This window comes from Podarcis vaucheri (genome assembly GCF_965113315.1).
Source record: "Podarcis vaucheri genome assembly, chromosome: 4".
Lineage (NCBI taxonomy): Eukaryota > Metazoa > Chordata > Lepidosauria > Squamata > Lacertidae > Podarcis > Podarcis vaucheri.
Window position 1 is genome coordinate 55179559 of NC_138762.1, and position 15411 is coordinate 55194969.

The following is a 15411-nucleotide window of genomic DNA, read 5'->3' on the forward strand; positions in this document are numbered from 1 at the left end:
GAATAAGGACTTGTAGTTTACCCAAGGGCTTATATGAACCCTGTGAGACTTTTGCCACTTACTTTCAGCAGCAGAATATCTTACCTTACAATATTAAAGTTTTGAAAACTTCTCTATTTCCAAAGCAGCTTGCAGTGTTCTCTATGGAAGTGTGAGTTATGTTTGTTCTATTATTTAAAGGTGCCTGGAACAGCTGGAAAAACAGGAAGCTTAGGCAAGAAACCTGGTAAGCCGTGCTCTGAGAAACAAAATTGACTTTTGCAAAATAATTCTGTGTACAGATATAACTATACAAAGGATTTTAAAGAATAAGTGCATTTGCCCTACAGCTTTTTAATATCATACCAGTGGCATGACTTACAGGCACTTCTGCATGAAATATAAATGTGAAGATTTTGTAAGATGGGGTGCCTGACTCTTTCTCCTCTAATTAATAATTAGCTTTGAGACACATGACTTTCTTTCTAGAACACAGTGTTGAGGACTGACATTACATTTAGCTCAGCACTGCGTTGTTGCAGCTCCTATTACAACTGACCTTCAAGTGATTTGCTTAAGAGGAAGCATAAATTGAAGTACTGTAATAGAATGTTCTGATTACATTGCATCATATCATTCAATTGTTTCTGGTGTGGTCTAATTTTGCTGTTTAAAAAACAGCAACTCCCTGATAGCTATATTGAAAAGTGTCTTTATTTGCAATCTGTAGATGAAATGGCAAGAACCACACTATAACAATTGGAGACACAATACAATGGAAGTGATTTTCAGATTAATGAAAATAATTTCTTTTTGAATTAACAGAAATTGCTCAAGTTATTGCTTCGTACATAGCAACAGGTCCTGAACAGCTTACACTTGCTCCTGGTCAGCTAATACTTATCAGGAAGAAAAATCCTGGTGGATGGTGGGAAGGAGAGCTTCAAGTTAGTGACTATTTTTGGCTCTTACCTTTTACTTACGTATAAAGAGAATGAAAGCTACAAAAACTGTAGACATAAAATGAAAGATTTATCTGGTGCTGTTATTTATTTCTTTTTAAACCTGAAATGAAAGTGATATCTTTTCAAGCCAATCATTTTTTTCATCAACAGCTTCCTGGCACTTCTTTTCCTTTTTAGGTTTGGGGTAACAATTCCATCACTCATGAGAAAAATAGCATGTAGCTTTTAACTTGGTGTGGAGTGAACTGCTATGCTGCCCCATTTAGACTATTAAATAGGGCAGCACAGCAGTTCACTCTATATGAATTAAACCCTTGAAGAAAAGATCACAGGCAATGATAGTAGCGCTCTTTAAACTGAAGAGATTATGGTGCTGTGGCCATGGCAATCATGCTTGCCTGTTGCTGTGTATTTATACCTTTGCTTAATTAGGCTTTGCACATACACATTTAATGGCATTAAAACTTAGAAAGAATGGAAGTATATAAAAACCCCCTGTTTAAAAAGAGCTATACCGGTAAAGAGAGTGATGATTTAAGAATTATTTCTTCCTGGATGATAATGAGAGCCAAAACGGGACAAAATGAATAGTTACTACCTCAATTATTAAGAGTTGCTTTTGAAATCTGTGGTCCATACTAGGGGCTAGAGGTCCTTGGCAATTTTTTTCTTGATAATGTCAAAACTGTCAGATCTGTAATTCACTTTTTGCAATGCAATAAAGGAAGTGTATTGATGAGGCAGCTATATCTACTTAACCAATTACCACACAGCAACAGATGTCATTACATTTACAGCCATAACTAATGGAAAATCAGGTCAACTTTATTAGGAGGGCCATACTTTAGGGTACAGTATTGACAATCTGATACACTATTTTCAAAGGCCTAAGGCCAAAGTCAACCAAACAGTTGCACTAATGGTTTCATGCTAGTGCAACATGGTTTCCCCCCTTTGTCCCCCCGGCAATTGGCTCTGTGGGGCGATGGTTCTGTCAGTTCATTTCTGCTTGCCTGAAATGAATTCCAAAGTTGAATTCCATCCATAAACTTAGATCCAAACATCTCTGGGTGGAGTTCCATTTGTGCAATGGCATTTTCCTGACTCACCCTTTCTAGTCTGCCTCTTTCACATCCAATAAGCTGTTTCTGTGGGTCAGTAGCCACTCCAGAACAGCATGCTCCATCTCCACAGTTGGAGGCTATGTGCTCCTGAATACCAGTTGCTGGAAATTGCAAGATGGGAGAGTGCTCCTCTGCTTCTTACAACTTTCCCATAGGCATTTACCTGGCCACTGTGAGAACAGGATGCTGTACTCGACGAGCCATTCACCTGATCCATTAGGCTGTTCTTATGTGATATATTGAGGGCTTCAGGGAGGCATTGAACACTGCACATTGCTTCTGTACATCCTGGATCCAAACTCTAAACTTTGAACAAGTTCAGAGCACTGCACTGTTGAGTGACTGGTTTTTTTGTATTTCAAATACAGAATTCAGACAGAGCTGCTCCCGCCAAGATAATTTTGATAGTCAAAATGCTAAGCTATTGTTTTCTTACTAGGCTCGTGGGAAAAAACGACAGATAGGATGGTTTCCTGCTAACTATGTGAAACTCTTAAGTCCTGGTACTAGTAAAACTACACCAACCGAGCCATCTAAAGCAGTAGTGTTACCTTCAGGTAAGTAATACTGTAGCATTTGATTACCTGTTATTGCCTATGCTTTAGATCAGGAGGTTTCCAAACTTTCTATGTTCAGAGGACCTTTTTCGTATAAATTTAACGGTTGCATGAATCTCAGCTGTGAAACCCCCAGGGTAATGCAGAAGAGTGCTGGACAGGCTTTGGGGACTCATTATCTCACTGTGGGACTGGAGAGTGTACCGTAGCCTAGAATATACCTAATGCTCCTCTGCAGCCTTACATTGCAGATTGAAATAGGTAGTTGTAGGCCAAGCTGTCTTTCAGTTAAGCTTGTCCACCATGCTTGACTTTTCTCATTAAGGAGCCCTTTATAAGCTTCTAAACTCTTTTATCAGTCCATCAAACATAGATTGAAAATCACTTAAATTGATGATGGTGATGCAATAATGTCCTACATCTCCTTCCTAACACCTACTTGCCTGGTGCTAGCTTTATAAAAGTTTGTACTTTTAAAATGGTGCTGTATTTTATTTTATTACACTGGGAGTTACTTCACTGTTTTAATCGCTATTTTAATTTGTTATTATCTAATATCTATTAATTTTAATGGATTTATTGTATATTTTATAATTATTTTGTTTAAGTCATGTTGGAAACTACCCTGTGTATTGTGATGGGTGATACATAAATAGCCTAAATAAATATACTATTCATTGCAGGGGGCAGAAGTTCATATGGCTTACAATCTACTATCGTGTGTTGTTTTCAGCCAAGCTAGTTGAAAGATGAGAGAGAAATATCCATCCAAATGGAAATAGTTTCTGTAATAAATTTGGGCTGCATATCCAGTTGTAATTCTTCATAAAGAATGATAGGTGCAACAGTGGGAGTAAGATGGTTCTTCAATATAATAATTAGTGATTAAAAATAAATGTACATATGATGGTAATTTTGGTGCAGATGTAGAATGTATCTTATCTACCGATCTAACACCATCATTTGCATGCTGTTGAAGAATTGTTAGATTCATTATCATAACTCACATCTAAAACAGGAGTATAGGTCAGAATCTTCTTTAAGTCAAGAGAACATATAAACAAAGCAGAGTGATTTTTAAAGTACATAGATGTATATAGACTTTGTTTGATAGCATTCTGTAGACCAGGGGTAGTCAACCTTTTTATACCTACCGCCCACTAATGCATCTTTCTTGATGGTAAAATTTCCTTACCACCCACCAGTGCTCAATGGAAGGAGGAGTCAGCTTGTTCCATAGAACCCCCTACCACACACCTATAATCCTGAAACACTCACTAGTGGGTGGCAGGAACCAGGTTGACAACCCCTGCTGTAGACTATGGGTGGTATCCAGCTCCTTTGTCCTATCAGTGAAAGGATTTATGTTTATGCAACAGGACATCCCACCCTGTCCTACACTGTGTGTACAGCACTCTCCCCCCAAATCTGCTTCAGAGGGTTGGAAAAAGGAGAGGTTTAAGGGTGGAGGAGGGGAAAGTCCTATTGTGCAAGTGGAAATCATTGTGCTAGCGGGATGCTTACTTAATGCTACATGGAATACAAGCCCCTTTATCATAGCACTCTATGGGAACCATCAATTTGAATGTTTACCCCTGATAGTAGCTTAATGTATTGATCCAGTTTGATGATGATTTCCTCTGGAATTTCTACATGTTGAAATATTCCCACACTCTGTTGTATTCTTTGACTGGTGAAGTCAGCCTGCTCAGTATGGTCATTTAAAGTTGCTGTGTTAGTCACATTGTAATACATTATTTCTCTTTATGGTGATCTTCTGGATGGTGTATTCATCACCACGTTTCCCCAATTTCGCTAAGCATTTAAAAAAAAACTTGAGTTAACAATATCCCTATTTTTGGCCTCTAGTAAAATAGCAATTAGGTGAGATTGTCATAGTTTAGAACTGAGACATGCTAGAGTGAGGTCAGTGGGTACACTTATACCCCCTTTCGTGAGCTGAGAGGTGGAATTTGACTTTTTAATTGGTAACCTGATAGCTTAGCTTCCTCTTTTAAAGCACAGAGCCAGTGTGGTGTAGTGGTTAAGAGTGGTGGACTCGTAATCTGGTGAACTGGGTTCGATTCCCTGATCCTCCACATGCAGCTGCTGGGTGACCTTGGGCTAGTCACACTTCTCTGAAGTCTCTCAGCCCCACTCATCTCACAGAGTGTTTGTTGTGGGGAAGGAAGGGAAAAGGAGATTGTTAGCCGCTTTGAGACTCCTTAGGGTAGTGATAAAGTGGGATATCAAATCCAAACTCCTCCTCCTCCTCTTCTTCTATGTAGTAACAATATAGTGACTTAAGTGGGGAGATGTTTTAGGAGCACTAACATACTATTTCAAAAATATGTAGACATGGATATTATCAGTTTCAAATGTTGTTTATTGTCTTAACAGTGTGCCAAGTAATTGGTATGTATGACTACATTGCACAGAATGATGATGAATTAGCATTCAGCAAAGGCCAGATCATTAACGTCCTTAATAAGGAAGACCCAGACTGGTGGAAAGGAGAAGTGAATGGGCAAGTGGGGCTCTTCCCATCCAACTATGTGAAACTGACAACAGATATGGACCCGAGCCAGCAATGTAAGTGACTATTTTATCTCAGTAGTTGCTTACATAGTATTTTTTTTAAAAGAAACATGCAGCATTGCTGTGATTCTGCTGTGTTTTGCAGAAGCTTGGCCACTGCTATATATTTGCCTAACTCTCTTTGAAGACCTTCTATATTGCAAGCCTAAACTTGTGTTGGTTTTTAGTTCCATCCCCCTTGTAGCATGTTACCTTTATCATTTTTGCACCATGCTGTTTACATGCCTGGCTCATTTTCCTAGCTTGAATTTTGCTCATTGTTTTGTTTTGCTTATGTGTTGTTTTCCTCCTTTTTCTAGGAATCATATGTTGTCCATCCCCCACTCAGGCTTGAAAGTCCTCAAAGAGACCCACTATCCCATATCACTGTCCAGAGGGATGATGGGAGATGCAGCCTTGATCATGTGACTTCCAGCATGATCATCTACTGCCTTCTGAGTAGAAGAACACACTGCAGAGCAGTTTACCTCATTTTACATTAGTTGCATGTAATCGCAATGTTTTTATTTAATATCTACAGATATAGATGCAAAATTACAAAAAGACAAAAAAAAACACAGGATAGTGGGTCCTTTTGTGGCTTTCATAGTTACCCACCTATTTCTCCACCTTGGCACAGGTGCTTTCAGTAGTAGAAATATTTTTAAATGCCTATTTTAGCCTTTTAAAGAAAAACAAGCATTTTGTCATTGCAATTTTGTTATTGCAAAAAGACCCACTATCAAGGAATGCTGCATGTGCTATTAAAATTGTTCCAAATGTCCATAAATCTGAGACTTGTATTTTTGCTTTTTCACTTGTCCCAATGTTGTTGGTGTCTGTCTTTTTTTTCCTTTTTGTGTACTACTAAAACAGGATTTAGTCTGGTTTAACGGAAATTAAAATGTGCTCAATTACAAGTTCAACTAAGGTATTTTGTTTCTTGTATTGTTACATGTTCTTGTAGTGAATGTTTGTGCGTGTAATTCATCATGGATAAGAAATTAATTTCCTTCCATGTGCAAGAAAGAATATACATGTATAATGCAGTTATTCCCATTATGTTATATTTTGCACTCTTATTTGTAACTACATATAGTAAGCACCTTTTTGTTCTGTGTCTCAGATTTTATTTTTATTTTTTTGGCATTTTGGTATAAAATCAAAAGAGTACATTTATCTGTTTCTTCAGAATTAACATGACTTTTTTCAAGTTACGTTTTATCATCACTGTTACGTTAATAACTATGGAACAGCATCCCTTGAGGAAGTAATTATCTTATCTTGACAAAAAGAATGTATAGAAATACCTTCCTGCAATTAATTTCCAATGTTTACATTTTTTAAACTAGACTGTGGAATTTATACAAGTAACATTAAATGGAGCTCATAGTCAAATTTTATGTAGCTGTGCTGTACTCTAAGCTATGTTTGTCTTTTAAATATTAGTTATAAGCTCTTTATTGCCTGGTGCGGCCAGCACATAGGAAGAAAAGCCCTATGCCTCAAGCACAATATAGCAACTCTACTAATAACTTTAACATTTTTCTTTTTGTTTATGTATCTCTTCTATTTCTAAATTTCATGCTGGCGATGTAGAATTCCTTTTATCTTCATTCATGTGGTGCAAAGAACAAGTGAAGTTCCTTATTCAATTGCACTTCAGTATTTTAATTGATATGAATGTAAAATATATAAATATATGAAACCTGCAGCTTTAACAACTGTAATACAGCCTTTACAATTAGCTACATGTATAGATAATTAAATTCTTCATATAAAAGCTAGACTAAATGTCTCTGTTTTATTGTTACTGTGTATATTTAGCAAGTGACACTAACTGCAAGAGAATAGTCCAGCCTCAGGTTTCTCATTGCTGACCATGATCAGCAGTGGCTACTTTTTAAATACTCAAGGACAGCTGGTTGTTTTTCAACATGCATCCCTAATGGCAGTGTTTCAGTAATGCCATTTTAAATGGTTGCTGTGGGGTTTTCATCTTGTTACTATAAAGGTGCTGCTTTTTATACATTATATATGAGGTCACTTATTTGTTTTGGTTGCTCCTTCTCGATTGTGGTCTCTTTCTCTGTCAATATATTTTTGATTATATAATAGAACATTCCCTTATGATCCGATTCTGCTGTACACTTCACCACATTATTTTATCTAGCATGATGTTTAAAATACCATTCTGCACCTTTTATATCTAGAGTGCCTGCCACATAACTTCCTAACAATCATTTAGCCAACTTCATGTGCTTTGCAGTGAATTAACAATTTAAAATAATCATAATAGTCTAATTATAAACAACAGTTCTGGGCTATATATGATGATAGAAAGATGCAAAAAGGCAATTGAACCTGGCAGTGTTTTAAAAAAATAAATATATTGATAATTAAAATGTGTTTTGTGAGACCATAGTAGAGTCAACCATTTGAAGACAATGGAGCCCAGCTAGCACTGTGATGTAATCTTGTCCAGCATAAGCAACAACATGAAAATTGGCGATGGGAAGGCAGTGAAGGGTTAGCTGCAGCAACTTTAAATTACCTTACCACCATAACTAGGGCTGCCAAAAGACTGAAATGGAATTAACACCCTAATCCCCAGTGTATTTTGTGGTAACGAGTTCCCTTGATTTTGATTAAATTGCCATCCATGTTAATATGTTCACTGCAGAATATTAATACACTGAGGTTCCTCAAAGTGGTCAGCGAATTTAATGTTCTGGACTGCAGAATCTCAGTGCAGAGTAGGCCTTCTTCAAAGTGCCTTGTGGCCTTCTAGGGCAAGAGAAATCTAATCCTTGAAGGAGTGTGGAAACTACATGTTAAGATTCCTTTAGGAAGCTTTAACCTTATCCTCTACAGTTTTATGCACTCATGCAGAAGTACTTCACTAGACAAGAAAATGACCATGTCCAATTGTTGATGAAATGATTACTGTAAAGCCTTTGCACAATTAATCCTTTAGAAATGCAAATGCTAATGACAAACTAGATTGAGTATTTCTTCTGGTCCCTGAGGGATGTTAAACTCTGAAGGCATGCACTTTGTGAAGACCCTTTTAAAAATTAAATCAGATTATTGAATGATAAGGTATCTGAGGATCAAAACGGAGATACTACATTTTATTTTTGCCTTGGGACCCAGCATTGTGGACTGTCTCTACATCTCTACAATGGAAGCATTATCTTAACACTGAGCTGCTACCATGTAGCTGTGATGATTGGTTGGTGGTCTTTAAAGTTTCAGCAGACAAAAATAAGCTTTAATATCACTCTCCAGATGGTAATAATCTAGAACAAAGCGCCTTAAATGGAACAAGACTTTGCTGAGAGTATTAAGGACAAATTCAACAGGTTTTCATATGTATTTACAGAACTCATGAACCTTAAGAATTTTTCTGCCAGCGTTTAGTTGTGCACAGAGTAATAATGGGGTATTTTAAAGAGACTTTCAGTACCTTCAACTAAATGCCCTAATTCTTTTTCTAGGATTGATCCACCTGATTCAGTTTTAAGTACAATGAAGATAAGGTTTGATAGCTGCATAAAATTGAAAGTTTAAAGTGGATAAAATTGAAAATCCAGTTAATTTTTTTAAAAAAAGTCTTCTCAGTGGTAGCTTAGTGTTTGTGGAATGACCTCTTCACTGAAGTACTTCTGCCTCCAACCTTATGTATTTTAGATGCCAGGTAAAAAATTACCCTATTTGTCAGGGTTTTAGAGGCTTCTAATGCAGCTAACAATGTTATTTAGGTAATTGATGAGAGAGCTTCTTAATGTTTTTGCTTATTATGTAATTCATTTATTTTTTGTAAACTGCCCTGTGGCTATTTTAGTGAAGGGTGGCATAGAACTCTTAATAAAGAAAGAAAAACAAGCGTGACAGCTAAAAGAGCTTCTGGACTTGAAGAGACACTGTAAACTATCTCTGTTTGGATTTGCTCTCATACTTCTTGGAATGGTGGGTGAGAGGTGCTGCAGCTACTGCCGCTCCATTACTTCCAACCTCTCAAACTTGGCATGGGAGCATCATTTTCATTCTGTGTTTAATAAGATGTCATCAAGCTATGGTGCTAAATAAATTGGTCTAACCTGTAATATGTTTACCGGGAGCCTGACAAGACAGTCAGGCAGTTGAAGTACAGAATCAAGTACACAGGCATCTTCCAACAAATATTTTGTCAAAGTTGGTAAATCCAATGAAATATTTAAATTCAGTATGGATCAGCAAGAATTCATCCAAGGGAAATTGTTCTGTTGGACTTGTGCCTCCAGTCTATAATTTATATTGTTCCGATACAAACACGAGAGATCTGGAGGGTGGCAACATGAGAATGGGCCTTCTCTGTGGTGACCCCCTGTTTGTGGAATGCTCTCCCAAGGGACGCTTTGCTGGCACCTTCATTCATATCTTTAGGTGCCAGGCAAAAACATTCCTCTTCTCTCAGGCCTTTGACTAAGTAAGCATTTAGCCTTTTAAGCTCTGCAGGGTGGTGGTTATTGCTTTATTCGTTATGTTACATATTTTGATGTTTTTATACTGTAAGCTGTCCTGTGATCCTATGATGAAGGGCAGCATATACTTTTAATAAATAAATAAAACAGAGGAACAAATATAGCCTGAAACTATAGGCCTGTTCATCTCAAAATTCTGGCAAAGCACCACCCCAACATTTTGCTGTTAAAACTTCAGATGTGGGCTGAATCTGAGGGAGGGTTTTTCCAGACGGAAATGCAGGCTTTAGAGCTGGGTATTCTTACACCTCTTGTGCTAGGATTTGTAGTTCATGTATACATTAATGCAGATGTCAATCGGGGCATGCTCCCTTCGTGGACTTCAAGGCAGCCTTTGATAAAGGTGATTGGGAAATCAAAATAAAAGCTTCCTGAAAGCAATGTTGACTGCAGATTATTGACAGCAATTAAGATACAGTATGGAGAATAAGTGCTATCTTCCATAGGGTTGCTGATTAAAAAGTGGTCCAACTGCCTAGGTAGTGAAACAAGATTGTATCCTTGCCCCATTTTTTTTTTGTTTAATTTTTACGTATTTTTAAAATAACACATGAGAAGCCCCTATCATTTAAACAAAGCAACGTTTTTGGTTTTATTATGAGTATTTAGTGCAGCTCTCCCACCCTCACATAGGCTTAACGCCACTTGCCCACTGCCCTGAGCCAGAAGTCTTCAGGCCACAAATTATTATAAGGCTAAAATGATCATGTTTGGCCATAAGTCACCAAAGTACATATGATATATTGACAGCCATAGAACTGAAATGTTGTTTTCTAGAAGCGTCTTCTGTTATGTTGAAAATAGAGACAATGTCTCATCAATTTATATGGACTTGTTAAAGGACCTGGCTCTACAAAACCAAAATTTCATCCAATGATATGGCCTTTTCAGGAATTATTTCAATGGAAGACTTCTACATTTGCTCCTGTAAGTTCATAAACTTTGGTCCAACCACCAGAAATTAATTATTCACTAATTCAAAACGCGGGTTTTGGGACGCGGGTGGCGCTGTGGGTTAAAGCCTCAGCGCCTAGGGCTTGCCGATCGAAAGGTCGGCAGTTCGAATCCCCGCAGCGGGGTGCGCTCCCGCTGCTCGGTCCCAGCGCCTGCCAACCTAGCAGTTCGAAAGCACCCCCGGGTGCAAGTAGATAAATAGGTACCGCTTACCAGCGGGAAGGTAAACGGCGTTCCGTGTGCTGCGCTAGCTCGCCAGATGCAGCTTTGTCACGCTGGCCACGTGACCCGGAAGTGTCTCCGGACAGCGCTGGCCCCCGGCCTATAGATGTGAGATGGGCGCACAAACCCCAGAGTCTGTCAAGACTGGCCCGTTCGGGCAGGGGTACCTTTACCTTTACCTAATTCAAAAAAAGTAAGAGCCACCTTAGATTACGCTGATATGTGAAGCATGTTTGCTACTGTGTGTCACTTGACATTGGGCAGTTTTAACACCAATGGGCCCCTTTTGTATGTGCTCCTTTCTTTACTGCCCGATTATTGGTTTGTTTTATTGTTTTTGTTCTGTTGCATGTTTTGTTAAAGCCACTGATCAAAACAAACTAAATTGAATGGATAAACTAGTTACCCATGAACTGCATGTGTTGAGTAGAGAACAGAAGTCGGAAAGTGAGCCTCGGGATAGGAACATAGTGTGATTTCAGTGGCTCTACTCTAGAGTATTACAAACACTGAACATTCGTCTCTCCTATACATAAATCTCTTCACTGCTCATTTAACCTGAATATGAATGGCCCATGCATTCCTTACTTTCAATGTAAAAAACTAACCAATTACTTCAGATCATGACTTTGAACTCCTCTTCAGAGAGTGTGTGAATTCAAAGAAGCAAGAGGTGCTTGATTTGTATTGCAGAAGACCTATTGTTTTGGACCTGGGTTTGTTGTAATCACTTGGCTGCATCTCCAGAGCAGTGAAAATGAAAACGAGAACTGGTTTTCTGGGCCAAGATTAGGGAATTCCAGCTTTCTGCGTCAACAGGAGCAAGAAAGAAAGTAAATGCAGGGCAAATGATCAAAAGCTATTGATAAGGCTAGTTCTTTGGAACCCAATCTGTTCAGAGGTAATGTGCTTTTGAGTATCAGATGTGTGCTGCCACTGCACATAACACCCTGATGGTGAGAGAGAATGTTTCTGTGAACAATTGAGGCCACAAAATAAAAGGGCTGACAGTGGTTCTATGACATTTTTAAGAAGAATCCGAATTTATGTGCAGTAATTTGTTGCTTAACTATTCTATCATGTTGACCAGAATGGCAGAGCAGTCCATTTACAAGGTCCTGAATTATAGTAACTTGTATACTTTACACCTGTGAGCTGAAACCAATGGATCAATTGGTTTCATCCCACCACTGTCATTGGGTAATAGCTCCATTAAAACCAAAGGCAGGAAGAGCTGGCACCCTCCAATTCTAGCTTCACTCTGATGTCCATAAGAAACCACTCCAGGTCTTTGAAGTTTCATAAGTTGAGTCTCTCCCATTTCTAGAATCCCATCACTTGTTTACTAAATTAATTGGATAAATTAGTGCAAGACAGCCAGAAAAAGAGAATATTGTAGCATCCAGCAGCATTCTAAGAATATGGCCTTCGATTGAAATGGTACCGTAATTATGCTGGTCAAGTGTATTGAGCTCTAAGGTGCCACAAAGATTGTAAGGTATTTTGCATATTTGAAATACTATTAAAACGATCTTCATACAGAACTTGTCATTCATTACAAATTGCCATATTAAAATTCTGACATAATCATATACATCCAGGGTAGCTAACCAATGACCTGTGGGCTGTATACAGTCAAGAGGTTTTGGGTGATCCACAGGGATCTCCAACAATTATGTGTCTTAATTTTTATTTATTTGTTGATGATTTTCTCTCTCCCCTGCTCCTATGTACACTTTTTCTGTGGTTAATTACTTTCATTGGGCTTCCCTGATTGTCCTTGGGTTCTTTTCTCCACTTTTAAGTCAGCTGGGGCTTCTAAACTAATTGATTATTTCCTGTTGCTGCTTCTGTGTTATTAATAGTGCTACTTAGCAGACTTATTAGCAGACTCTTCACTAAAAAAAGGAAAAGGAAATACTGATAGAAGGGAACAGACTGACTTTGGATGGAAGACACAATACGTTATCTTATTAACCTTTATTTTATTCGGAAAAATATAATTGAATCTAAAAATTTAAAGAAAATACAAATCGAATGTGTTTGGGAAGGAATTAGACTGATTTTGCATGGAAAGAAAATGAAATATATGAACTTTCCACTCTTTTCTGCCTCCGCCACACCCAGTTTACCATGCAGCCCTATTTAGGGAGGTTTTAAATGCCTGATGTTTTAATGTATTTTTAATCTTTTGTTGGAAGCCGCCCAGAGTGGCTGGGGAAACCCAGCCAGACGGGCGGGGTATAAAAAATATTATTATTATTATTATTATTATTATTATCATTATCATTATCATTATCATTATCATTATCATTATCATTATCATAATAATATTATTATGCAGCTCTTGGAGGGTTGGTCATGGGTCAGTGCAGCCCTTGGCCCAAAGAACATTAATCACCCCTGATATATATCATTAACCTCCCTTGGAGATAGTTATTGTTCTGGAAAGAGATGCATTCCTAAATAGAGAAAAAGGAGGTGGCAGAGTGATTCGTGATTTTTCATTTGCAAATGACACAATGTTTCGTTTTTGAAATGTGTTACTTATTTTCACAATAAAGTAGAGAAACCTGCTGCTGTTGGAACTGAGTTTTGCTTCTTAAATTATTTTCCTCACATCCCCAAGATTCTTACTGTAAGAGCTGTTGTGTTTTATCTTCAATTTGATTAAGAAGTGGCTATAACTTAGATGACACTTCCTCTAAGTAAGACAAGCATTCCACTAACATTTTATTTGATAAAATACCTTAACTGTATTTGATACTTCCATGTTGTTGACTGGCAACTGAAAGCAAAACAAGGAAATATCCATCTATCCATTTGTCTGTCTTATGTTCATATTGGTCTTCTAGTGAGATGCACCCTCCTCCACTATATAGGGCATTCATATACCAGAAGCCAAGCTGACACTGGAACAGCTGTCAGTAGAACATGAGACTCTTAATATCAGGGTCGTGGGTTTGAGCCCCACATTGGGCAAAAGACTCCTGCATTGCAAGGGGTTGGAGTAGATGACCCTTGAGGTCCTTTCCAACTCTACAATCCTATGACACGCGACATGGATTCTTCATCACAGCAGGAAGTCAATTAGTGGAGCACAGCATTGTGCGTCCCTGTGCTGCCAATTGTGCTCATGCTTATTCTGAATTGCAACTGACCTTCAAATAAATGTGATAGCTTCTGCCCACGTTATTCTGGTCATTACTATTTTAGACTGTAGATTCCTTGGGAACAAGAATATAGCTATCTTACCTACGAAACTTATTAAGGAGTCGTGTCCACTGATGGCACAGAATACATAATATAATTTCCTATTGCCGTATTTTTTGCTCCATAAGATGCACTTTTTTCCTCCTAAAAAGTAAGGGGGAATGTCTGTGCATCTTATGGAGCAAATGTGTGGTCGATTGCTGGCTCCCTTTCTGGCCCTGCCCCCTTGCCCAGGCCTCCATTGTTGAATGTTCTGCAGACGGAGGCTGTTTGTTTCCCCAGCGACATGTGACTGGCTGATTAGATTATCTGTCTGGAAACTTTAGAAATGGCTCCCTTTCCTAAAGAAGCTGCAGAACTGTGAGTTGAACCCCATAAAAACAGTATTTTTTCCCTTTGCAAAGTAAGCTCAACAACTTTGAGCTGATCCTCAAAAAAAGGGGATTTTCCCCTTTGCAAAAGAAGCTGCACAACTGTGAGCTGATCTCCCCAAAACGGGGCTTTCCTCCTTTCCTCCTCTTAAAACTAGGTGTGTCTTATAGAGCGAAAAATACAGTACCTGCTGTTGCAAAGGCTGGGAAGCTTGAAATCAAAGCCCAACCCAGGCATTCACGGTAGAGCAGCAACTGCTTCTGTGGGACATCAGTGAACCTAGTTCCTGCTGTGTGAGAACCAGATCTGTCTTTGCCCCTAAAAATGGCAGCCTAGTAGTTCCCACCAACTTCCCGCAGTGGTACAGGCTGGTGGGATAGCATGTCGGCTTGAGACAGAAATACATCTGCTGCAGTTTGCCCTCCACATCAGCACAGTACGCTGAGTGAGGGGGCACAAAATAATATTTTTATACAGGGACCTACTCAAAGTTAGGCCGTGGTCAGATGTGTGATAGAGTGGCCACAATTATTATGTATTCAGGGCACCAAATAGGGTCCATACAATGATACCTTGGAACTCAAACAGAATCCGTTCCAGAAGTCTGTTCGATTTCCAAAATGTTCGGAAACCAAGCTCCTGCAGCCAATCAGAAGCCGCGGAAGTTGCGTCGGACGTTCGGGTTCCAAAGAACATTCGCAAACCGGAACACTCACTTCTGGGTTTGTTGCGTTCAGGAGCCAAAACGTTTGACTCACAAGGTGTTCAGGATCCAAGTTAAGACTGTATTACTAAAATCTGCTCCTGTCCACATGATTGCCATGATTATTAAGTATGAGTTAAGTATCTCTGAACTGTCTTGAAAAGCCCCCTACTGCCAACTTATCCCTCATTATGCTGAAATACTATAGGTTGTCATTAT

General features: G+C 38.6%; 1 protein-coding gene across 3 annotated transcripts in view; it reads left to right on the forward strand.

The window, feature by feature from the left end:
- The window catches only part of ITSN1 (intersectin 1), an 86482-nt gene that overhangs the window by 53374 nt on the left and 17697 nt on the right, over nucleotides 1–15411 (forward strand). For 2 of the 3 annotated variants that reach the window (XM_082220484.1, XM_082220485.1), the window contains exons 25-28: nucleotides 181–226; nucleotides 805–926; nucleotides 2508–2625; nucleotides 5026–5217. In XM_082220484.1, coding sequence (XP_082076610.1) covers nucleotides 181–226; nucleotides 805–926; nucleotides 2508–2625; nucleotides 5026–5217 — 478 coding nt within the window. Of the gene's footprint in view, nucleotides 1–180; nucleotides 227–804; nucleotides 927–2507; nucleotides 2626–5025; nucleotides 5218–5522; nucleotides 10110–15411 lie in introns of those variants that run through there. The other variant, XM_082220486.1, reaches the window with a different exon arrangement.